This window comes from Chanodichthys erythropterus, chromosome 12, assembly GCF_024489055.1.
Source record: "Chanodichthys erythropterus isolate Z2021 chromosome 12, ASM2448905v1, whole genome shotgun sequence".
Lineage (NCBI taxonomy): Eukaryota > Metazoa > Chordata > Actinopteri > Cypriniformes > Xenocyprididae > Chanodichthys > Chanodichthys erythropterus.
The window spans coordinates 45,505,015-45,530,883 of NC_090232.1; the positions used below are offsets into that span (position 1 = coordinate 45,505,015).

A 25,869-nucleotide genomic window follows, 5' to 3' on the forward strand; every position below is an offset into this window, starting at 1 on the left:
TTGATTGCAGTTGTATTACTTTTAATTTAATTTTCAAGTAAATAGACATGTTAATGTAAATGAATGTATTTTAGCAGAGTTCAGACCCCCTAATAGAATGCAGCCCAGAGCAAAACGACAGAGAAGCACTAAAGAAACAAACCTGCAGTCTGCAGATGAAACTCAGGTGATTTGTCTTTCACATTTCCTATATGCTTTGATGCAGTTATAGTTGTGTTTCCTTTGCTGATTCACATAACTCTTCCCCTTAATGTCTAGATTCAGACACCACAATCAGAAAACAACAACTCCCAAAATGCATCATGCTCAGACAAGCTGGATGAGCATCAGCCTGGACAGAGCACATTACAAATCTGTCAGAAAACAGAGTTCCCTGTTGATCCTTCTTGTTCACTGGAAGAAAAAACATGCAGTGGTGACAATGATGAGGAGGGAAATGACACGAACCCACCTGAGGTTTCTCATGAGATTGAACAAACTGCAGAGATTGCAGTACAAACCCCAGAACCGAACAATAGTGACAAGTACGCTCTCGCTAGACCTTTAAATGTGGAAGTTACCAATGAAGATCCGCCTGACGTAGACCTGGAAGATGAAGAAAGTGATATCGCAAGCAATTCAAACCATGAATGTCAGAAGAATTCTGAATTACCATCAGATGAGTGTCAGGACAGTATAGACACTGAACCCAAGATGGCTGAACGATTAGGGTCTTCGGACATCATAGTTGAGACCTCAGTTGATGAGACAGGAATTCAGATGACTGAAGATGCAGATCCTATAGTAAAGAGGAAAATAAGAAAGAGGATGGGAATGTGTCGGCTTGGAGAAAGGAAGAGGATGCTCAAGGGACAGCCGATTAGAGGGAATGTGTTTGGAGGAGGACAGGAGAATGAGGCAGGTCAAGGTATTAATGAGGAGTTGGTCACGATGAGTGACGATTTAAAGAAGGATGGCTCCATCTCTTTCGAAGATGAGGGAACTACTGAGTCAGAGGTTTCAGCATCCCCATTCCCAACCCCTTGCCCATTGGAGGATATGCCTGTGCAGGAGGAACTGCCTGATGTGCAGTACGGGAATGATGTTCAAGTTCAGATATTGGCGGAAGGCATGTCAAGCGAGGGTCATAAAATTGACAAAATAATCCCGTCCCATGCTGATGATTCTCTTGTGGAAATTGAAACTGAATATGTGGAGCATAGCACTACTGAAAGCAACATTAGAGAAGATAAGCCAGAAATGTGCAATGATGTCACAACTGAGATTGGTACCAAAATGATGGTAGATCTAGCTGAAGTTTGCAAGGAATCAACTGATGTTTCGGCTCAAGATGCAGTTTTGATAGAAGGTCATCTTGAAGTTCTCAAAGAGATCAAGGAAGCCTCAGTATCCACTTCTGAGGTTGCTAACCATTTTGAAGAACTACTCGTAGTGGGAGGCAATGAGATGGAGGTTGAGGAGTGCTGTCCATCTGAACGTGACATGAACACTTCTATCAGCAACCACACTAATGAACAGTGTGCGGAGTCCACGGATATTGCAGCCAATGAGACCATCAGTGTACTCCCTGTAATCGACCAGATAGAAGATAAGTGTGAGTCTTTGGACTGTACTTTGGTTCCTGCAGCTGTAACACCTGAGAAGAACACAGTTTACTGCGAGGACAACAGCATCTGGAGTTTGTCCTTACCTGCAGCCCCACCTTGTGGTGAAGATAATGAAGTGCAAGTGAGTTATTCATTTGAATGAAGAGCATACAAAAACAGTTCAGCCAAATTTAAAATTCTTGTCATTATTTACTCACGTAAATCATGTAATTACAAATTCTAAGAAGATAGATGTCCTAAGTGCTTTTTTAAGCTTTATAAAGTACATAGAAGTATCATAAAAAGTATTACATTTCTATAGGAGAGCTTTGGTTGAGGAAAAGGCCAACTGAAAAACTTCTCAAATCATATTTAAAGGGTTAGTTCAAGCAAAAATGAAAATTTTGTCATTAATTTCTCACCCTCATGTCGTTCCAAACCCATAAGACTTTCGTTCATCTAATTAAATCTGTTCATCATATATAGCAATCGGGTCCCTTCAGAAAGTTTGGACTAAACCACTCAATTTTACGATCTCTTTATGAACTTAATGAACTTTATCTCTCAGATTTCATCAAAAAGATTTTGTGTTCCGAAGATGAATGAAGGTCTTGCGGGTTTGTAACGACATGTAATTAGTGACAGAATTTTCATTTTTGGGTGAACTATAGCTTTAACTCAAATATGACATATCAAGATGCATTGCACTACATTTGACAATGTCAAGACATGCAAGAATCAATGTTGTTTGACCTCAAACCTTGTGTGGACTGCCTTATTTGAATTTAATTAATTGATTTGAAATTAGAATTAAGTAAATTTTTGTATTTAGAAAATTCCTTTGAAACACCAGAACCACTACTTTGGATTTGTTAATCGACTTTAAGTTTGCTGTACTATAAGTAGCCAAAATAATGTGAGTTTTCGTTTGAACATTAATAAAAATGTCCAAAACTCTCACGTCCTTTAAAGTTATAGTTCACCCAAAAATGAAAATTCTGTAATTTACTCACCTTTATGTTGTTTCTTTCTTCTGTTGAACACACACACAAAAAAAAGATATTTTGAAGAAAGACAGTTGATGAACCCCTTTGATTTCCATAGTATTTTTTTCCTACTATGCCGTCAACTGTGTAGTTATCAACACTCTTCAAAATATCTTCTTTTGTGCTGAACAGATGAAAGAAACTCATACAGGTTTGGAACAACTTCAGGGTGGGTACATTTTGACAGAATTTACCCAAACTATCCCTTTAAAGTCAACATTAACATACTAAAAGTGAGCTGGATCATCAGTCAGATACAGAGCATGATGGTTTACTGAGTGACGCTCATGAGCCTCATCTGAGTCCTGCCGCTGAACCTGATCCCTCCAGCCCCTTATCCATCGACTCTGTGACAGATTCCCAGCTCAACAACATCCCTCTGAGGTGAGACAAGTGCGAACGACTGACTTTTATTGGTGTATGTCTGTTTAGCTAGCAATTGGTTACATTTCGGAATTCACTGTCTAGGAGTCATTAATGTGCGTTTTGTCCTTTTCATGGTTTACTCTTGCTCAGTTTGGAGGACCTCCCAATCTTAGAAGCTGCTAGTGATCTGGAAGATGCCACAGAGATGGTGTGCGGCCTAATCAGAGATCTCGCCTCTCTGAAGTAAGTCCTGATTCGTACAGGTCTTGAGCACTTAAACATGATTCTGATTGTGTGGTTTACACTGGAATATGTCCCATAGAAATACCTTTAACCATAAACAATCATAATTTTGATGCTTTCTTGCTCTTTATCTTGCAGTCAGATAGTGAGGGATGCGCACAAGAAGATTGGATTTCTGCAACAAGGCAGAAAACCTCCAAGACCACAGTTTCGCTGCATGTATGGCCCTCCACACTAGAAATATTGGCACACCTTTGAGTTTCTGAATATGTTCTAACATAGGATATAGTGCACAAAAAATTGCTTTGATAAAAGAAGTGTATAATTTGCACTGGTTTAGATTGATTTTGCTAGCAACCACTTGTTCACTTCTTTGTGTCATCTTGCATAGAGCGGTTCTGTTTCAGTAAGCTGAAGTTAATTTTCTTAAGAAGTTCAAGCAAAGAAGTAAACATTGTAATTCTGTCAATCACAGGTTGTGACCCCTAGTCTGAAGGGTTGTAATCTTAGCAGCCGGTAAATCCCTTAAATCTGTCTGTCCTACTTTGCAACCCTTACTACACAAATTATAAATATTAATTAAAAACTTTACTGTTTTTGTTGTGGTGTCTGATTCTGCATCTTCATTTTTTAAAACTAGACATCATTGAGATAGTTTCAACAGAAGTGTGGTGATATTACACTACACACAAAAAAGTTCTAAAAGTGAAAATACTTATATTTTTCCCATTTAACTCAATTCTTTAGTGTAACTTGGTCATTTAAAAACATGCATTTTAATGCGATAAAACCTAAAGGATCATGTTCTGCAGCACAATTAAATCAACATGAAGAGAGAAAAGCTTTTGATATAGTTTTGTTATTGATGCAATACACATGCAGCTCTAAAGAGTAAAACAATATTAACAGTAAAATATATTTTTTTAAACATTGATAAAATAAAACAATTAAAAAAGCGGTTTATATCAAATACAAATTTGTCAGAATAAACAGTTTTTCGAGAAAGAGCTCAAACGGTAGCACCTGTAGCGAGCCTAATGGCTGGTGTACAAGTTTGTTAAAAAGAGAAAAAGTGAAACACACAAGACCATAGTGCACAACTGAAATACAAAGAAAAAAAGACATAGAAAAGACGTAGTGCAAAATCAAACCGTGAAAGCACACATGCATACAAACTCACACACAAGCCATTATGGATAAAAACAAACAATGATAAATTAAAATTTGAACATTAAAACTTTCTGTAAAAACTGTCCTTTTTAAATAGTCTCGATTACCAGGTCCAGATCTTCTGTGGGTCAGAAATGTCCCGTTCACCATGTTGTTTTGGCGTACACGGAGCTGTAGGTTTTATCCACCAGCGGGCAGAATCTTTTAGTGTGCGCGCTGGCGCCGGTGGCTCCGCACAGGGGACACACGTACTGGCTCAAGTACGGGCACGTCACATTCCCGTTGCGGTCTTTGAGGTAGTGTGAGGAGAATACGGCCTCAGCCTCACCATTATGTTTGCAGAAACTGCAAAATTTCCTCTCGGGCGGGATGCTGGCGCTCTTGCAGTGTTGCTGGCTCCTTTTCTGCTTGGTCTCAGGCGTGCGCGCACGCGCCGGGCCGCTTGGAGACTCCATGAGCGCGGCGGTTGGTTCCCTCTTGTCATCTCCCGCGCCTGATTGCTCTCCCGCCCGCTGCATTCCTTTGATCATGTCAGACAAACCCATGTAGTCCTTCCAGGGCTGAAAGTCCTCGTTGTTAGACTCCATGGATCCATGAGATGACAGGATGTAACGGAGGAGAGAAATAGCCATGTCACACTCACCACCTAGCGAGAACTAAAACAACGAATAGTCAGACACGAGACCAATTAGGACATGATAAGTACGCCAGGTGTCCTCTGACCCCCCCAAAAAATAAAAATAAGGAGAATGGCAGGTCAAAATGAAATAAATTTCCTCTAAAGTTACTATTGTAAAATTACTGAAATATCACACTCACCAGACCACAGAGCGAGACCAAAATAACCAGTAGTCAGGCACGCGCTCAACACGCGTGGGTTTTAAAGGGCAGACGTCACAACACGAGACCAATTAGGACTCGATAAGTTTACCATTTGTTTCTGAAAATAAATAAATGTTATCGGAGAAACGTCAGTGACATAAATTTAATTTGAAACTCTGTGGTTACTATTGTAACATTACTGAAACTGATTGGAAAAGACCGGCATTTTTGAAATGTAAAATACATAAAAAGACCTTGTAATATCGTTAAAGATAACATACAAAAGCATAAAGCCTTTATTTTTGGCAAACAAAAAATTATTCAAGACCTTTATTGTCTGTATTTCAGTACAATGAAATTCTTTTGTTCATTCCTCACAAGACAGACAACATACAAAGACAAGATATGTAAAAGAATAAAAAAGTTCAAAAAAGAATACACAAAAAGGGACAATAACCAGTAAAAATAATAATAGACAACACCAACAGTATGAATAAGAAGAAACAATATGCAATAAGAAAATAAAAAAGGAGGAGGAACAATGTCACAGTATACATTATAATTTATAAAATTATGAAAAATTGCAATAAATAATATGGGACAACCTGCAAAGTGCTTTATGAAACACTTCTTTTAATAAAAAACTTTTTGAACTAGTATTTGAAACCAACAAACAAAACCACTCAGAAAAGAAGTGGATTTCTGAATAAAATCTTATGCAATTGTTGATCTGAAGTGTGCATTTATGAGATGCTGATGTTGGAAAGAGAAAACACCACAAGGTAATTCCATATATATAATGCATCTCTTTATTTATTTTATTCAAAAATGTATCCAAACAGTGAATCTTCACAAAACACGGCATTTCCAGATAAAGCATAAAGTGTCAACTAAAAGGGCCAGTCCGTGTTGCGTTCATCGGGTGACTGAAGCATCCGCTCCGACCTGAGACAGAAGAAAGGACACCTCTGAGCACCTCATGCACCGTTCATTTCAACACACAGCGCCAAGACAGACAGAGAAGAGATATTAGACCTGCGGTAGGGCAGTTTAAGTGCGGAGTACAGGGTGGTTGGGGTGTTGGGGGTCATGATCATGTTCTGACGGGACCCTGGCGTGACCTCTGACCCCTCAGATGATGGTGTGGCACACGGAGAGAGAGAGAGCTGATCCGGAGCTGCCGCACCTGCACACACACACGGCTGTATTATAGTGTGATATTAATGCTATAATCATGATCTGTGAGTGGTGTGTGTGTGTGTGTGTGTACGTAGATCGCTGAGCGCTGTGCTCTCTCTCCTGTTCCACTGAGAGCTCTTCTTGACGGGAGAAAAACTGAGGAACTCGGACTTCAATCGGGAGGCTTTCTGCTGCTCAAACTCATTTCTCTGAAACACACACACACACAGAGCTGAGGGATAATTATGATTATTAAGCATCAAAAAGGAGTAATTCACCCAAGAATAAATCCTGTTATTTACTCAATCCATATGATGTTTTTTTGTCTATAGAAGACAAAATGAAAATATAAACCTTCACACAGATCGTGTTCATACAACAAAAGCTGCCAAGTGCTAAAAAACATTTCAGATGGACTTTTGTATACTTTATGGTGATTTAAAAAAAAAAAAACAACAACAAAAAAAAATTGTAAACTGTCGATGTAGCAAAAAGCTGTGTAACTATTCTTCAAAATGTCTCCTTTTGTGGTCTGCAAAGTGTGTTGGGTGATTTGTGGCAATATTTGAAGGCCCCCAAGATTTTTCTGGTATTTCTGCTGATCATTTTCAAAATTTCCAGACCTATGAGTGTCAATTTAAATGAAATGAAATTGAATGTTATATTAAAAAAAAAAAAAAAATATATATATATATATATATATATATTATAATAATAAAAAAATAATACAATTAAAATAAATTCGACAATTCCAGAAGTTTCAATAAAGAAATTCAGTTGAGTTTAAAAAAATATTTTTTACTCCCAAATAGCAATATGCATAACCAGAAAAATGTTTATTATAAAATAAAAATTATAAAAACTACTTAAGATTTTATTAATCTTTTCCAGGTCTAGACTTTAAAAATCCCCCATATATCCAGGTTATCCAATACTGTGAGGTTCTAACATAAAAATAACCGTTGTTGAGGGAGTGAATTCAAATTAGAAATCTCTTTAGTCTTTTAGTGTATTTTAAAGCTTGTTTTTTCTTATTTTAAATAATGAAGCCATTTTGCACCCCCTTTGAAGTGTGCTTGGTTGAGAATTAGGGTATGTTTACATGATAACACTGTACTTAAAATGGAAAAATCTTTTTTGCGTTTTTGAAAAACTTCACATATAGACATCAATGTTGTAAAAACAATCCCCGTTTACACAGATCCGTGAAAATGACTCAAAACGCTGTATTATTCATGCCAGGCCAGTAGTTGGCGATGTCACTTTGTAAAGAAACACTCTCCGCCTACAGACTGAACACGTAATACCAAAGTCCCTTTCAAGGAAAGTCTGTTCACTCGGCAGCCATATTTGCAACGCTATTTTGGGCATCCAAGACCAAGTCCCATCTGTATGAATGGGGGAATCCTGAAATCTCAAAGTGCTTGCCAAACTCACAATTAAATAACATATTTCAAATCAGCAACAAAATTTGACATTGTTTCTTATGCTCAGGTAGCATTAAAAAAAAAGCGTATTTTTCATTATTGTGCAGTCCTAAGCGCGAGTCTCAGGTTTCTATGGGAACCGGAGCTTTAACATGGATCATGTTGATAATTTGATGTGATTTCCTACACCTGCGGCCCATGTAAACTTAAAGATAACTGACTTCATCCACTAAAAAAATCAGCTGATTAAAAAAAAAATGAGCAAAAGTGATAAAGAAAAGTCAGTTCAGAGAGATAAACGTGCACATGCATACATCAACTTGAGTGTATCACCTCATAACCCAATCGAATAGCCGCTTCAGTGAAGGCCTGCCTCTCTCGCCGGAAGCTCCGCCTCTGCCTGTTAAACTCCTCCCAGTGGTCCTGTAGCCGCTCCCACTCCTCCAGATAGTAGCAGTCCATCAGCACAGCGGGGAGGGGCGGAGTTACACTGTCCTGAGAGAAACGACTTCCAGCTACTGTCATAAACACAGCGTCACACATGACGGCAGCTCTGGTGTCTGACCTGCAGTAACTGCTGCTGTGCTCGGATCAGATCTCTGCTCTGCTCCAGCTCCTCCTCCAGATGAGCCAGCAGCTTCTCCTGGTCTGTTCCTTGAGCAACAGCACCTGAGCACACATATATATTCATAGATAATCGTTGACTTCAGTCCATAAAGCCTCAAGGCGTTCAGGTCTTACTCTGTGACACGAGCTCGCAGAGTCTTTTCTGGACTTGCATCCACTCCTGGACCACACCTCCTGTCACATGATCACCAAGGCACTGCTCTGATTGGACCAGCACATTGTCTTTGTCCTCATCCTCCAGTTCTGTAGTGTCATCTTGTAGTGTCTAATTAAAAAGATTTTACTATATGATTCACCTGATTTGCATACTTCATATCCTAAAGAGTATGCCATAATGGGTGCATCACAATTCATACTACACTAATATTTCCATCATCCCATTGCACAACTGACTGAAGGGGTTTTGATTACTTTCACTTTTTCAGTTGAATAAAAATCATGAGAATTTGAAGCCTCAGTAGCCTGTATGTACTTTAGATGTGGTGAAGGGGTCTGTAGTGTCAAGACACATTTTAATGATGAAGCAGTACGTCTTTCTGCACACTTAGTAGTTTGTTTTTGCCCTTTACCAGGGGAGGACATACTTTTAAAGCAGTCCAAGTCTGCAAACTCAGCAGTACATCCTCTATTTTTTTCTTTCCAAGTCTTTCCAGTGAATGTGCAGCAGTCTTTCTCACCTGTGTCATGTTATTTCTGAGCATGTGCAGTAGTGTCGTGAGCGCGTGCCGTAGTTTCATGGCTTCTCTAAGCTCAGCTTCCCTTCGGTCCAACAGGAGACGCAGTGCTTCTTCTGTCCTGCAGGGGGAGACAGAAAGCGCTAATATTAAGGCTTTTATTTTTAATATTTCTCTTTCCTCAAATGTTCCTGTTCCTCAATTTTTACATAGAAGATGCTTAAAGTCAACATTAAAGCACATTATTGCAAGTTACATAAACATTTCTGTTGATTAAAGCATGTTGTATAGTTTATTAGGTCATACCTCCCATCAGACTTTGCGGGCTTGAAGCCAGTCTCTCTCCGTCCTGTCCGTTTTGGCAACACATTTATGATCTCCATGGCTATGGACGGGGAATATCATTGTCACTGTGCAGTTTGTGTGTTTCGTGGCGTATGCATCCTAATACAGTTGAATGTTTTGTGGGATTTAGTCTATATGTTAATGCACCCATAAATCCTCAGGAAAAACAGCACAAAAAAAAACAATGACGTCATCTTGCACTCAGGGGAGTTTTATATTATGCAAATTATAAAGCTACTTAGAATAATAGCATATCATGATTCGTGTATGTGACAAATTGTCAAATAACGTGTAAATATTTCCAAACAGAAAGGACAGAATTTAAAGTAGTGAATGAAGTCACTAGAGGTTGAACATATAGTATTGTAGCTGCAGGCCGTGAATCTCACACACGCCGCGCTGCTTGTGTCTGTCAGTGAACTGCGAGAGTTTCTCCCTCATGCGGTGGATGTGCTGCTCTCGGCGCTTCAGCTCCACCCCCTGCTGGTTACAACGACACTGCAGCCGCGCGCACTGCACACACACACACACACCATCACCTGCTGCGCTATATCGCCTCGCACTTTACTATAGGAATTACTTTTTAATAATAACATATCACAACCTTTTCTCTTTCAGAGGTCAGAGCATCTTGTAGCCTGGAGATGTGCAGGTCTTTCTCTATAAGCTGCTCCTGTGAAAGACAATAACATCAGCCATTCTATAATATAATATAATATAATATAATATAATATAATATAATATAATATAATATAATATAATATAATATAATATAATATAAGTGTTTAATATTAATTCATAATATAATAAAAAGCTGAATTAACAAATATAAGTTTATTAATATTATTTTTTTACAATATAATGTCATAATTAAATATTCATTACGAATATTATTTAAATATGGGTATAATAAATTAAATATTAATTGTAATTGTTATTAATTTTATATTGGCATAAACCCCAAGATGTACATCTAATTTTCAAGGAATTCCCAAAATATGATAAAAAAATATATAGCAAATAATATGATATTAAAACTAATTTATATAATATATTAATATTAAGCATTAATTTGGAAAAAAATTTATATATTGGGATAAACCACTTGAAATGTACATCTCGTTTTTGCTGGGGTTCAATAATATAATAGGCCATAATATAAGTGTTTAATATTAATTCATAATATAATAATTATGTTTAATATTAATTCATAATATAATAAAAAGCTGAATTAGCAAATATAAGTTTATTAATATACATTTTTTACTATATAATGTCATAATTAAATATTCATTACGATTATTTAAATATGGGTATAATAAATTAAATATTAATTGTAAATATTATTTTTATATTGGCATAAACCCCAAGATGTAAATCTAATTTTCAAGGAATTCCCAAAATATAATAAAAAAATATATAGCAAATAATATGATATTAAAATTAATTTATATAATATATTAATATTAAGCATTAATTTGGAATAATTTTTATATATTGGGATAAACCACTTGAAATGTACATCTCGTTTTTGCTGGGGTTCAATAATATAATATAATAGGCTATAATATAATATAATAATTATGTTTAATAATAATTCATAATATAATAAAAAGCTGAATTAGCAAATATAAGTTTATTAATATACATTTTTTACAATATAATGTCATAATTAAATATTCATTACGAATATTATTTAAATATTGGTATAAACCCCTTGAGATGTTCCATATTTTCAAGGGGGTCACATAACATATTTAATATAATATAATTAATAATATAATAATTAAATATTAATTAGAAATATTATTTATATATTGGCATAAACCCCAAGATGTACATCTAATTTTCGAGAGGGTCCCAAAATGTAATATAAAATTATTTAGTAAATAATATGATATTAAAATTCAATTACATAATATATTAATATTATTAAGCATTAATTAAGAATAATTTTTGTGTATTGGGATAAACCCCTTCAAATGTACATCTCGTTTTTAATGGGGTCCCATAATATATCATACTATAATATATATTAATTCATAATATAATAAAAAAATAAGTTTATTAATATTAATTTATACAATATACTGTCATAATAACAATTAAATATTCATGAAGAATATTATTTAAATATTGGTATAAACCCCTTGAGATGTTCCATATTTTCAAGGGGGTCCCCTAATATAATATAAAAAGGCAGCTAAATAAATACTTTATGGTTTATAATAAAATAAGCATAACTAATCTCTAAGTAATGTCACGGCTTTAAGCAATATACGCTCTTGTCATGTTTTGCCCCTGAATCGTGTTATTTAGAGAGGCTCAGGTGTCATGTGAACCTGTAAAGAGCTGATCAGGTCCCTCTGCTCCTCTCTGAAGATCCTGTGTGAGAAGCTGAGTTTGGTTTCATCATGGTGCACCTCTGAAAGAGAGAACACAAGCTCAATGGCCATCAGGCTGCTGCTCTTTCATGGGTTTTGTGATAATTACACATTGACATATCGTCTGTCTCACATCTGACTGTGTGATCAGTTACCTGAGCAGTCTTGAGCTCGTATATGGGACGATGGTGATCTTGTGAGGTGTTTGTGTGCCATAAGCCCAGACCCTGCAGATACCATCAACACATCAGAAATCATTGCAACAAACATTTCTATTGATGAAAATAACCAGAAATAATTGTGAAATCTGTAAACCACCGCAAATTGGCTTGTCTTTTTTTCATTAAGTGAATCACATTGTTATCAAAAAAAAATGTCTGCATCAATTAAATGATTGATGTACGAATATGCAAATTGTTAATATGTTAAACTACATCTTACCAGAGCAAAAGAAATCTGTTGTGCCTTTCAAAAGGCAGATAAAACAGCACAAGCTGAGATCTCCAGTGACTTCTGGTTCACTCCATCAATCACGTCATCTGCAGCTTCCCTTCAATCATCTCATCAGTGATTGACAGCTGTGAGCCGCAAACACACATCACATACGACAGATAACGGAGTGAGTGTTGAGAAACACTCCACTTACTATATTTAGACGTCAATATTCATTTTAGAGCCCACACAACAAAATATAAATGATCAATAACACTTTATTTTAAAAGCAAAAAGACAATGGAAAAAGATTCAAACGTAACACGTTCATTCAGTAGGTGATCGTGTCGATCAGGGTTTCCCAACACTGCACATTTATTACATCTCCCTCATCAAGTGCACCTGATTCAACTTTTAGGCTCATTAATAGAGACTCCAAGACCTGAAACAAGTGTCCGATAAAGGGAGATGTCCAAACTGTGAGGGTGAACACTGTATCTGGACACAAAGCATGCTTAAAATGACCTTCAAGCCAAATTCTGCTGGCCATAAATTAGTAAAACACTATAGTAAAAATCAGTCTTTTTATGTCAGCTAGTTTTAGCTAGGAAAAACATTCTAATAGTTTTGAATTCTTCAATCCCTTCCACATAAACCAGGGAAAACTTCATATAAACTGTTTTTGTTTTATACACATCACATGGAATAAAATAGCTTTTAGTGTTATGGGTAATGAATTTTTGGAAACGTAAATACAGTAACTGATCGTACCATGTCATACAGTGTAAATTCAGCATAGTCAAAGTATTATTACTCATAATACAGTTCATTCAAACAAACAGCAAAACAAGTGTGAAGAGAACGAACACAATGGGGATTTTTTAGTGTTTTTTTTGTGTGTAGTGAGCTCTTTATGAAGTAGTGTAAAGGCAGAAACGGATGCTTTAGGACAGACATGTCTTCTGAAACGGCTTCACCGTCTCTGAAATAACAGATATAATATAAATATTATTAAATCATGACAAAATAAATGAGAGCATTGTCGTTAATGATTTTGATTGTGCATGCACATCTACAGAGCTTTATAAGATGAGGAGGCTGACGGTAACCTGCTCAGAGCAGCCCGCAGGACTTCGGCGGACGGAAGGGGTTGTCGCTGGACGGGACGCCCATCAGCAGAGGGTCTTTGTGGGCATTTTGCAGGCAGAAGTTCTTCAGGTCTGTTGCAGCTTGAGACACCTGCAGAGATTGCAATCAAGACGACATGTTAAATGATATGCATTGAATCCACATACCCTGATTAACACAGTTTTGAAGCACTGGATAGAAAACAACCATGATCCAACAAGGTTCTGCAGGTCATACACTGATGAGCCAAAACATCATGACCAGTCACAGGTGAAGCAAATATCGTTGATCATCTCCTAACAAGGTCACATGGGTAGATTAGATGGTAAGCAAACAACCAGTTCTCATAATCAACATGTTGGTGGCAGGAGAAATGGACAGGAATAACAATCGGAGCGATTTTGACAAGAGCTAAATTGTTAAGGCAAAGCGAATCAGCGAGTCAGAAGCTGCGTTTACATGGACCCTAATAACCCGACTGCAATCGGACTAGTAATAGAAGTGGAATGAAAATGTCACATGTAACCACGTCAATCGGCCAAATCTGATTACAATTTCATTCGGATTGAACACCTTCAGGGGTCTAGTGGACTACAACAGCATATATTAGGCAGGAGGTCAATGTTTTGGCCCCTCTGTGTATATTTTTAAGGCAAGACACTATGGACAAAACCATTATTATTTCATGCACTGGTCAATTTTGCTTCCACAACAGGTCTTCTCCAAACATCCAAAATACAAATTTATTTATATTTTTAAAAGTTTACAGGAGTACAATAAATCAATGCATTGTTTTGTTTCCTGCACCGAAATCTCCAGCTCAGGAAAACTCTATATTCTATATAGAGAATTCTATATTCTATCTATATTCTGAAAGTTTGTTCTTTCATTCGCCGGATTTATTCATCAAACACGCCATGTTTCAGGAATAAAAAGGTGCAAGTATTTTCTCATTCATGGAGTGATTAAAAAAAAGAGAAAATCAAAAATCCCTAAATGAAATTTTGAACCTTGCTTTATCCAAACTTTATATTTCTGTTCTAGAAACTGTAAGCAAATTCATGCAGATTTAATTAGTAATGCATCACTTGCATATTTAAACAATGTTTCAGAAAACTTGTAATTAGGGATGTCGATATTTATTGGACGATTTTTGCTCAATTTACAGCCATTGGCATATTGGCTGTAGCAGGAAAAAGGCCGATATAACAAACCGATGGTTTATAAATTAACTGTGTGAAGGCACTGAGCTAGTGCTACTAATCCTAGTGCTGCTGTCTGCATTTTAATGCTAATCAAATAACAAAAGATTGCACAATATTCTTGACTAAATAACTTCTGTAACTTTCATAAGTGTAGCGGACCCCATCTGAATGATGACAAACTTTATTGCGTCCGTTTTCACTCTAAACAAATCACCACAAAAGCTAAACATTACAGAGCACAAGAAGTGCGCATTAAACTCTCTCTCTCCATTGCATTATCATCAACATACAGCATCTCTGAAGAACTGCATGCTCTCCTCAGACCGTAGACGAAAACACTCGTCAAAATAAGAGTCCCGCCATAGTACAGGAGATACATACATATTTAAACTTACAAAAAATATTAAAAATGTATACAAAAACAAATTAAACGATTAATCACAATAAAGCCTGTTACAATAAAGGATTAATATGTATATAATTTATACAGTGAAGAATATGCAGTGCTATTTTACATTTGTTTACTTTATTTCTGTACCTGAAAACTATTAAACCTACCTTAAAAATCACTGTTTATTTCATATTTGTTCTGTTGTATTTATGTAGGCCTGCTGAATGTTAAATGGATCCAATCCATGCTCATTAAAAATTACTTGATGATGCAGAAATAAACCTACTAGTATATTTTAACGCAGGTGTTTTTGAACTTTGCTTATTTAAAACATGATCAAAATGTTATCTATTTTGATGACAAAATTTCAAATAAGAGAAGAAGAGACAAATATCAGTATCGGTCCCAAAAAAATAATATCCGTGCATCCCTACTTATAATAAAAACAACGGTCTTAATGTCCTGTGATTAATCAACTGTGGTACATGGGGATATCTATAGATATTTTAACCTAATAATGGTACCGTTCCTTTAATTTATGATCGAAATATTCTCTATTAAGCAAATGTACCCGTTTCTGTCAGACAACACAGTGGCATGATGAATCTATGGGCAAGGGTGTAAAAGCTAGTTAACTGAAAAATTAGGTTAACACTACTTTAACATAATAACATATTAATAATAAAATAAACTGCATGTATTATAGAGAAAAACTGCTTTATCATATTAAAGTATATGCTTCATGATTTGGAAACATTGTAACGCAAACAAAGTTGTTTTGTCTGGAGACATACCAGTTTGGACAATTTTATTATTTAAAGTACCATAGTACACGACAAAGTACCATACTTTAATCTGACACCATCACTGTACCATGAAGTACCACCAGAGTCTCAGTTTATAGCTCTGCTCTCTGAGCGTTTGCATTTATTTGCATTATTAATGAGCAGAGGATAACAACTAACAGTTGTCTGAAGTTTACGACATCTGACCGAATAAAACTACCATGAAACACTTTAAAAGCATCTCGTTGAAGTCGTGACGTTAGAAAAAAATGGCGTAATTCACCTACACATGAGTTAGGACGCGTTTAAATAGTTGGTTTGTCGGTTAGCGTTAGCACTAGCAGTAACTGACACCGGTTAAACTCTTTTGTTCGTGTTCTGCTTCAACCCGCGAACTCTGTCATCTTTAAAGTTTACATTAACATACTTACGTTAATTCGCCGTATTTTGGCCTCTAGTCTGAGCTGTTTGACGGCTTTCGTCGCCACAGCCACACTACTGCTGCTCGCGTTATTGTTGGACATGATGACTGACTGACTGAAGAGAGTTTGCGGAAGTTTGGGAAAGGAACGCACGCGCGCGCGCGCGAACGAACACACGAACACACACACACACACACACACACACACACACACACACACACACACACACACACACACACACACACACACACACACACACACACACACACACGACTTTAACTTTAATGTGGGCACGAGAGACACTTAAAAGGTGTTTTTAATATAGGTTACAGCTAAGAATACGTTTTGCGTTTTAGGATAAAAATGAATACAGAATCTACTTTAGGCTACTTATTACTGTATATCGTTTTTACAAATGGAAGTTTTGAGTTAAAGGATTAGTTCACTTTCAAATAAAATTTTCCTGATAATTTACTCACCCCCATGTCATCCAAGATGTTTATGTCTTTCTTTCTTCAGTCGAAAAGAAATTAAGGTTTTTGATGAAAACATTCCAGGATTTTTCTCCATATAGTTGACTTTCAAAAATTTAATTTGAAAGTGAACTACTCCTTTAATTAATCTTACTTCTGGAGACAAATTTGCCCCCAACATATTTGAATACTTGCGCAGTGTCTCAAAGACTGCAATACAATGTGGAACCAAGAAATAACATCAGTTTTGCAAGTGTAACAAGTCATATAAACTGCCAGAGTGTGTCTAACTTTGTTATATATTCTCTTCCTTATCTTTTGAATTCTTGAATTCTGTTCTAGAGACATTAAAACATGATATTATGACATGTTGTGGTCTGAATATGACTATAAGGCCTTCTTTAACATTTCCAAAAGGTGAAATCTATACTCAGTTCGAGGTATTATTGTCAAAAACACTGTGGGACAATTTATGCATCGTAAGCATGAGCAATACTGATAATGAATTTTGGTGCCTTTATCTAGTTTTTTTTCGTAGTTATAAAACAGTTTGTGGTTAGCAGTTTTTTTTAACATGACATCTAGAGTTCTCACTTATAAGGGGAAGAAGAAATTGGACAGTATTTTTGGTCTTCGGCCAACTTCTGTTACTAAAAAGTTTGATTTCACTTCTGCCGGTCACCATTAGAAGACTTCAGGATCATGGTAATATATTTAATTTCAAAACCTTTGACAGAACTGAATACATATTAGCTTATATGGGTGATATTTCTTAGTGTGTGAATACAGATCAGATATCTTAAAGATGTCATGGAGTTCCTGCAAAATAATCTCATATCTTGCAGGTGTCTGCTGTACTGCTTCAATCCTTCATCTGGATCTCTCTGATAGCAACAGGTAATATAATATCTGTGTTATAAATCAATGAACACCAGACTTTGCTGAAGATCATGTTCTGACGAGGAGCAAAACAGAGTTTCACTTTATTTTGATGGTCCCTTTTGAACATTTGGAAGCAACCACATGTCAAGACTGGTAGGGTTAGAGTTAGAATGAGTTGACATGTAGCTGCAAAAATACTTATAATCAACAGAATGTTCATCAAAATAAAGCGTTTTTATTACTGGCAGCTCATTCGCTTTAACTAAACTTCTCCTTTATCTTCCTGTGTAATGTTCAGCTGCAGCTTTCTGTGGTTGCAGTGCATAATGAATTAGACTCCATTAAATAATTCACACTGACAGCAGTTTGCAGTGATAAAGCAACCAATAGTCAAGCCGGGTACACACACTGCATGATTTTAGCCCAGATTTTCTCTTGCTGACAATGGCCAAAATCGGAGCTCGTTCATGTGAGCAACAATCAAATAGTGTGTATTATCAAAGACACGATCTGAGAGAAGCGCCATTGATCGCTGATACCCGTGAGATACTGTATTTAGCATGCAAAATATCTGCAGCATGCATTTCCTGTGTGTATTTGGTTGTGAAACATAGTTTGTAGAGCAGAGTTGTTTGCGATTCTTCTGTAATGTCTGACCCCCTGTCGCCAATCCGTTGCACCTCAGAATTTAAGGTGGATAAATGTTTTGATCCGCTTGGAAGTCGTACTATGGAAAAACAATAAATCCCTTGATGTGCAACAAAAAACCTTGTGTGACTTTGTCTCAACAGAGGATGTAATTGGATAACTGGACCAATCAGAGCATGTCAAATGTTGGTTTGGTCCTTCTGAAATCCCTGCCGTCTGTCATCAAATGATACTGACATACACGATTGTGTTCCCAAACACCAGCATCTGAACACAAGATAACATTACAGAGTTTATTGCATTTCGTCTGCTGCTCTCAAATCATTTATGATGGAGGATAAAAGAACCACAGCAGCTTTGCCGATTGCAGCAACTTTTATTTTTATTTGAGATAATTTCCCAGGAAGTGATTTATTTTTCCTCTTGAACACATGGATGGAAACGCTGCTTTATTCGTAAATGTTTTGTGTTGCTTTTTACAAGAAATCCCTCAGTTCTCACCATCTTCGAAAAGCCAAGCCAATGTTGATTCTGGTTTTATTAAAGAGGCGGTTGATTATTATTTCACTTTTTTAACTTTAGTTAGTGTGTAATGTTGCTGTTTGAGCATAAACAACATCTGCAAAGTTAAGATGCTCAAAGTTCAATGCAAAGAGAGATATTTTCTTTTAAAGAATTTGCTGTTTAAGGACTACAACAAACGGCTGGTAGGGACTACAACAAGCTTCTTCCTGGGTTATTCACATGAATAACCCTAAAATGTACATAAACCCTGCCCTCGAGAACACACAACAAAGGGGTTCAGGTCATGTTGGGCTGCTTTAGAGAAGAGGAAGAGTTGTTGAAGTACAGTGTTGTTGCCATGCTGTCATTTTACGCCGGACTGCTTCACAAACGAGGGTCAATTCAACACTGGATTTGCACAAAAGATGAACATGACGGCACATGCTAGTCGATGAGTTGAATCAACTCGACAGCAACTACAGAAATTTATCCATTAACCATTCAGAAACATCCAGTTTCATTCTAAAAGTTGTAACTTCTTCCTGAGTCTCTCCATCAGTGTCGACTCCGGTTTGAACAATATAAGGCTGAACACTGTTACTGACAATCCTCATTTTGGCTGCGTGAGATTCTCCAGCTTTGTTGTTGTTAAGCAACCAAAGTGCTAGCTATTAAAGCTCCGCCTTCTTCTGGAAAACTACAGCAACTTATTTGCATTTAAAGGGACACACACAAAAATGTTGTATTTTTGCTCACAACCAAATAGGGGCAAATTTGACAAGCTATAATAAATGACTTTGAGCTGAAACTTCACATACACATTTTGGGGACACCAGAGACTTATATTACATCTTGTAAATGGGTGATTTTGGAATCTTCATTTTTAAAGTGCACTGATGGTTTTAAGGTTCTTCAAGGAACCATATTGCCTATAAAGAATCTTTTCTAGTGTATAGTCTATATATGCAACTAAAATGCAAATCAGCATTTCAAGCATGCATCTGTGTGTATTCCAGGTGTGCAGTATGACATTACTCATATTATCAGCAGAATGTGTGTTGTTCGGCAGTCGACGGTGCTCATACCCTGCAAATACACTCATCCTCAACATGAGCAGGTGAGCGCAGTGGAATGGCTCCATGAGAAATCACCGGAGAAGGAGGACAGAGTTTCTCAGGATCCTGCGTTTGAAGGGCGCGTGGAGTTGCAGGCTGACGCGGGAAATTGCTCGCTGCTGCTGAGGGACGTGAATGAGAGTGACGCGGGTCTCTTTCGCTTTGTGCTCAGCACTGGATCCGGGCGAAACTGGACGAGCGCTCAGGGAATCCGTCTCGAAATAACTGGTGAGTTGGAAAATAACAGGTGTGAGAAAAGACATTTACATTCACGTGAGAACAAGAATTTAACTGATGTTTCATTACTCATTTAAGACGATTCAGCAACTTGAAATACCCGCCACTGAATATTGTTGAGTTGCTTAAAGTCACTAAGCAATCAAAACCGAAGGAGATTTTTTTTTCTCACATAAAAAAAAAAATAATAATAATAAAATCATTTTCAAAATTATTTTGAAACGCTCGGAATGCCACACTGTGACGCCTGCTGGTCAAAACAGTGTCAATGCAATGCAACGAAAACTAAACTGAAACGTGCATTAAACTGTTAGACTAAGTAAACCCAGCCTGATCTGCCGGCGATTTGATTTCGCCCGGCAACTCAGTGTGGAAACCCGTACATTCATTTCTGCTGCATCTGTTACACTCTTGCGGGAACCAATCACGGACTGGCTTATCCACCTTGCTCGCTATTGGCGAGTACAGAGCTCTTTCTATGGCTCTGAGCGGGTATAACACCATGACGTCTCTCGCACGACCGTCAATCCAATTCCTTTTAACCTCTCAACGATGCTAAATGACTTCTTTAGTTTAGCAAACAAATCGCTCGACTTGGTGTAAATACCACTCACTTTCATGTGTTTTTGCACAACCTGCAAAAATCGCTAGATGCCATTGCTGCTTCTGCAAACCACTGATCAATGCTACAAACCAATACAAACTATGATCACGCCTCTTGTGCAGTAGGAAATACATAGCAAACTCCCCAGACCAATGTTCAATTTTAAATTGAGCTTGGTTTGGTGATAGCCAGACAATTAAACTGTTAGTTCACCCAACTATTCTGTCATAATTTCTCACCATCGTGTGGCTCCAAACCCATAAGACTTTCGTTCATCTTCGGTACACAAATAATGCTCTTTTAGAGATTTCTGTCCGTCCATAGACAGCTATGCAACTGAAACTTTGATGCTTCAAAAAATTCATAAAGACATTGTAAAACTAATCCATAAGAATTGAGTTCTTTAGTCCAAATTTTCTGAAGAGACACAATCATTTTATGATGAACAGATTGAATTTAGGCTTTTTTAAATTTACATATAGCCTAAACATTCATCAATACGTACATCAGGGCTGCGTTCAGCCCCGACAAAACGTTGCCAAACGTTTTTTTTAAGCGGAAACGGTGGTGCATTGAACCAAAGTCCCTTTAAGTGTTATTCTTTAGTGCTCGGTTGAACACCCTGTTCTGACGACGCAATGCAACTGGCAGCTGAGAAGGTCATTCTTTGGGATGACCCAATCGAGTGAAGGGATTGTGATCCAACATTTGCCTTTATATTTATGAAAGTTTATGAAAGTATCACTCCACAATACAATAGAAAAATATATAAGTATAGTATTTTTATGTTACATTAATCAGTGTCTAGCACACCTTCCTAAGGAAAGGACTAAATAATATTTAGACTTAAAGAAGTTTCAGATCTATTCTTGTGCTCTTATTATTTAAAGGTGCTCTAAGTGATCCTGGGTGGAGTAACTTCCTGTTGATGTTCGAAGTGTTGTTAAACAAAACAGAGGCTAGCTAGACCCTCCCTCCTCCTCCTCCTCCCCTCCCCTCCCATCCGTGCTTCCTGAAACAGTCATGAACGCGCATTTAAAATCATTCTTGTCGGTTATTGGCTGGAGCATGTTTATTATGTTAAGTTGGTCCAGGCTGCTAGAGTTTGTTTTTATTGCCGTTTTTGGAGCTTGTGGCGACTACAGAGACTGTGTTTTTTTACAGTGTGTTCAGGGGACAGGCAGCTAGCGGATAGTGAGGAGATGTTTGCTGTATGTGACAAAAAAATGTTTTGGCCTAAAAATGCGTGACATCGCTTAGAGCACCATTAAGTTATTTTGCCATTAATGTGCAAACAATTTACTTGCTCTTGTGAACTTATTTTGATGTTAAGTACATTTATGAGTTTATGTTTCTTTAATACTGTGTGGTTTATATGCATATTGTTGCTGATTGGTCATTTTTGACACACCCACTAAACAAGAGAAAATTGCACACCGTATCCAGGAAACATGTTGTTCAACCAAGAAACTGTAGCAAAACGTTGTGCAGCGGTTTGAGCTTGAACGTGCCCCTGTTGTGTTAAACAGAAGCTCAAGCATGTTCGTTTGACGTATGCAAGTACCAAGGAAAGTACTGTTTAGTGTAAAACATGCTAAAGATTGCCAAACAGCCTGTTGATTAATTAAATGATTAGCTATTTCCCCACAAAAGCTGTTTAATCAGCATAGTGAAGCCTCTCATCCATTCAAAAAACAGCCTCTGGTCTCATTCCCTGCGTACCACCGGGGGCGGAGCGTTAGCATTAGCCATTACGCTTTTTTGCTAAAGCTTGCAGGCTTGCCTTCCAGTGGCTTTGACACAGCATGTTTGAGATTTAGCAAGAACCAATGAGGTTCATTCTCATGTATAAAACACAAATTAAGTCTGTTCATCATATAAAGCAATTGTGTCTCTTCAGAAAATTTGAGTGGACTAAACCACTCAATTCATAAGGATTAGTTTCATAAGGATTAGATCTCTTTATCAACTTTTTGATGCATCAAACTCAATGGAGGAACAGAAAGCTCTCATATTTCATCAAAAATATCTTAATTTGTGATCCAAAAATGAACTAAAGTATTACAGGTTTGGAACGACATGAGGGTGAGTATAATGACATAATTTTCATTTTTTGGTGAACCAATTGCAAATGTTTTATTGAAAATGTAATCTATTAAATGCAATTAAAAAGGTCATGTGATACCATTAAATATATATAATATGTGTTGTAAAAGTGATGTCAACAAAGGTGGACACATGTGACATATGTCAACAGATGTGGAGTTGAATCCCTCAAGTACTAATTTGTAGGGCTTGTTTTGTTTGTTTTAATTAGATCAATAAGAGACTATTAAAGGTACAATTTGTGATATTTTTTTCCGCTAGAGGTCGCTAGAAGCCTATTCAAAACAAAGGCGTAGTTTGATGACGTTTTAGAGCGGAAACTTGGGACATGTGGTCTCCATCTCAAAGGACGGTGCAAAAGAATAGGGATTGGAGTCTGGAAGAACTCATGTTCGTGGATGCGATTATTAACGTTATTGTAGTATGAAGCAGAGTGTTGCGGGAGCTGAACGAGGAGCTGGAGCGATTGATCAACACACGCCTCACGAGCAGCGGGACTTTTATTATGACACAGTCGCCGGCGCCGCTTCCGCTTTTCCGGTCATGAGTTTACAGGAGCTGTCCTTGTCGACAGAGCCAGCGGCAGATGGTAAACAGTAATTATGTTCCATAAATAAGTAACACAATCCACCATAAAACGTGCAAGAAGTAAATAAGGAACTGCTTGAAGCAAGCTAGTGGTTTGCTGGACGCTAGACTCTACTTCCGCATTTGTCCACGGCACTGTTGTCATGTGGTTTCCACGTCAGTAAAGGCGGTAACAAAGGTAACTGACGTCATTGACAGGCGACTGCACTGCCCCGTGTCACTGTTTAGAATGGGAATTTTCTCATGATTTACAAGTAGTTGAAAACATTAGAGATATTGTTTGTAATCAGCTGGACAAAATATATAACACTAGCCTAGTGGTTTTTGGATATTTTACTGCAAAAATCTTACATATTGTACCTTTAACTACAGCTCTTAATTTTTATTCTGCTGAAATGTGTATTCAAAAAATGTATATAACTGAAATCAAGTCAAAACCATATAGATGCTGGTTCATGGGCCCCCTAGTGGCGAACCCTTGACATTTCAAAACATTTCAAAACAGTTGCGCCAGTCTGTCCCTCCACCCATTAGATCCACAGAGCACCACTTCACCATCTTCAAAGAGCACCACTTGTAACAATGCCTTGTTTACTGAAATCACATGACTTTGGCAGTGTAATGCATGCTCTGAATCACTGGTCAGAAACAACAATGCAAAGGATTTGAAATTCAAAGTTTCACAAAACAGTGGTTTAAAAGAGCCCATGACTATTTTACACTCGGATTTACGTCACATTAGGGGAATAGAAATAGATCTGTACATTCAGCCTTTGTAAGATGCTTATATCCAAAGTACTTTACACTTGCATTCAAGGTATGTTTTTTGGGAATCGAATTGTTTCTAGTGTCATGCTTCACCTGACGAGACCATCTTGAGAAATGTCAAGTGTCGTACACTTTGTCTTTTTGGTCCAGATGCGGAGGTGGAGGTGAAGGCCCAGTCTGACAATGTGACGGAGGGAGATTGGATTTTGTTTATCTGCGGTACATGCATCCCCTCCATGACTGTACCAACCTACATCTGGAGGAAAGACGGGCATCTACACAGTCAACTCCATGGGGAAAACCTACTTGATTTGGAGTCTGTCGGGCTGGAGGACAGAGGACAATATTCCTGCACCATGAGCGGCCATGAGAGACTCAACTCCACATCTGTCAACATCACTGTCAGACCTGGATGTAAGTTTTCTTGCATTTATCAGATGCTTTTATCCAAAATGACATGCATGCAAGGTATACATTTTATCAGTATAATTCTAATAAAGCAATACCCATAAAAACTCTGTGTACATGTTTGTCTTTACAGATCCTCCAAAGAGCGTCTCAGTGTCCATCAGTCCGTCTGCTGAAATAGTGTCAGGAGATTCAGTGACTCTGAACTGCATTACTAACGCAAAACCACCTGCAAAAATCAGCTGGTTTAAGGAGAATGAAACCTCAGCTGTTGGATCTGGACAGAGTTTCAGCATCTCCAGCTTTAGCTCCAGTTTCAGTGGACGCTTCTACTGTGAGGCTCAGAATAAATATGGATCTCAGAGATCAGCGTCTGTTTCTCTCACTGTTAAAGGTGAGAATGGTCTCAGTTTTGTCGGTCTTTGTCTGTATGTAGTGAGTGAAGCACTGAGTTTCTCTTTCTCTCGTCTGCACGACTGAAGAAAGCAGCTGGTCTCTGATCACAGTCACAGTGGGAATCACTGCAGCTGTTGTCATGACTGTGATTGTGATGCTGTTGATCAGAAGGTGAGAGAAACTCTGTGTCTGTACCGTCATGAAGATCACAGTCAGTTTGTGTTCATGTTCATTTCTTCTTCTCTCTCAGGAATCGAGTGACTCCATCAGAAGAGCAAAAGCACAGAGGATCACGACAACATCAAACAGTGTGACAATCTTCTCCTGCTTCTTCTCATTTGTGTCCTGTCAGTTATGAAGGCAGAATTCATTCTCTCATCATTGTGTCGTCAGGTCGAGTCTCCTGAGGACGCCTACATGACCCTTGACCCCAAGTCCAGATGTTCTGAATACGACACACTGGATGTGAGTTCTTCTGCTGTTGTTGTGAAGGTGTTACATGAGATCTTATTTCTGATGCATATGTTCACTTCTTCTCTAGAATATGAAGAGATCATGTGACACAGACGAGCCGGAAGATCAGGATTCTACATATTATAACATGGGCGAATGATTAATCCAAGTGCTCATATCATGACATTTTTTTCCAATTACATTTACTGTCCCCTATGAGAGGCAATTCTAACATTAGTCAGATTTCCACCCTCTCTCTGACTTAAAATTTAAGGGTTGATATTTATTAGAATTTAACGGTTGATATCTTCTGCACCTTTAAGAAACGCCACTTAGAATCTGTGTGACGTCACAGTTGTAGATGTTCAGAATTAACCAATTTTAAAGGTTAGTTTAATCTGTTTTGTAGAAAATCGAGTTGTGTATGATAGTCGGATTTCTTTCATTCATGATAA

At 37.5% G+C, this 25,869-nt stretch overlaps 3 protein-coding genes across 4 annotated transcripts; all 3 read right to left on the reverse strand.

Moving 5' to 3' along the window:
• Window positions 1–4,202: 4,202 nt before the first annotated feature.
• On the reverse strand, window positions 4,203–5,591 carry nanos3 (nanos homolog 3). Its single transcript, XM_067404826.1, has 2 exons — window positions 5,231–5,591; window positions 4,203–5,067 (listed from the first exon to the last, which is right to left on the reverse strand). Exon 2 carries the CDS (start codon window positions 5,041–5,043, stop codon window positions 4,555–4,557), a length of 489 nt encoding a protein of 162 aa, XP_067260927.1. The 5' UTR covers window positions 5,044–5,067; window positions 5,231–5,591; the 3' UTR covers window positions 4,203–4,554.
• Window positions 5,592–5,693: 102 nt separating this feature from the next.
• On the reverse strand, window positions 5,694–12,450 carry si:ch211-286b5.4 (afadin- and alpha-actinin-binding protein). 2 transcript variants are annotated; one of them, XM_067404599.1, is made up of 13 exons: window positions 12,311–12,450; window positions 12,025–12,096; window positions 11,828–11,910; window positions 10,090–10,158; window positions 9,875–9,998; window positions 9,447–9,525; window positions 9,144–9,261; window positions 8,581–8,731; window positions 8,405–8,508; window positions 8,173–8,334; window positions 6,504–6,621; window positions 6,269–6,419; window positions 5,694–6,178 (listed from the first exon to the last, which is right to left on the reverse strand). In XM_067404599.1, the coding sequence occupies exons 2-13, from the start codon at window positions 12,083–12,085 to the stop codon at window positions 6,124–6,126; spliced, it is 1,275 nt and encodes a 424-aa protein (XP_067260700.1). In that variant the 5' UTR covers window positions 12,086–12,096; window positions 12,311–12,450; the 3' UTR covers window positions 5,694–6,123. The 2 variants fall into 2 exon arrangements, with proteins under 2 accessions (XP_067260700.1, XP_067260699.1); XM_067404598.1 differs by having other exon boundaries at window positions 5,694–6,419.
• Window positions 12,451–12,561: 111 nt separating this feature from the next.
• si:ch211-286b5.5 (uncharacterized protein LOC100003596 homolog) lies at window positions 12,562–16,388 on the reverse strand. The gene is made up of 3 exons (XM_067404600.1): window positions 16,242–16,388; window positions 13,411–13,540; window positions 12,562–13,283 (listed from the first exon to the last, which is right to left on the reverse strand). The coding sequence occupies exons 1-2, from the start codon at window positions 16,332–16,334 to the stop codon at window positions 13,415–13,417; spliced, it is 219 nt and encodes a 72-aa protein (XP_067260701.1). The 5' UTR covers window positions 16,335–16,388; the 3' UTR covers window positions 12,562–13,283; window positions 13,411–13,414.
• Between the last annotated feature and the right edge of the window lie 9,481 nt (window positions 16,389–25,869).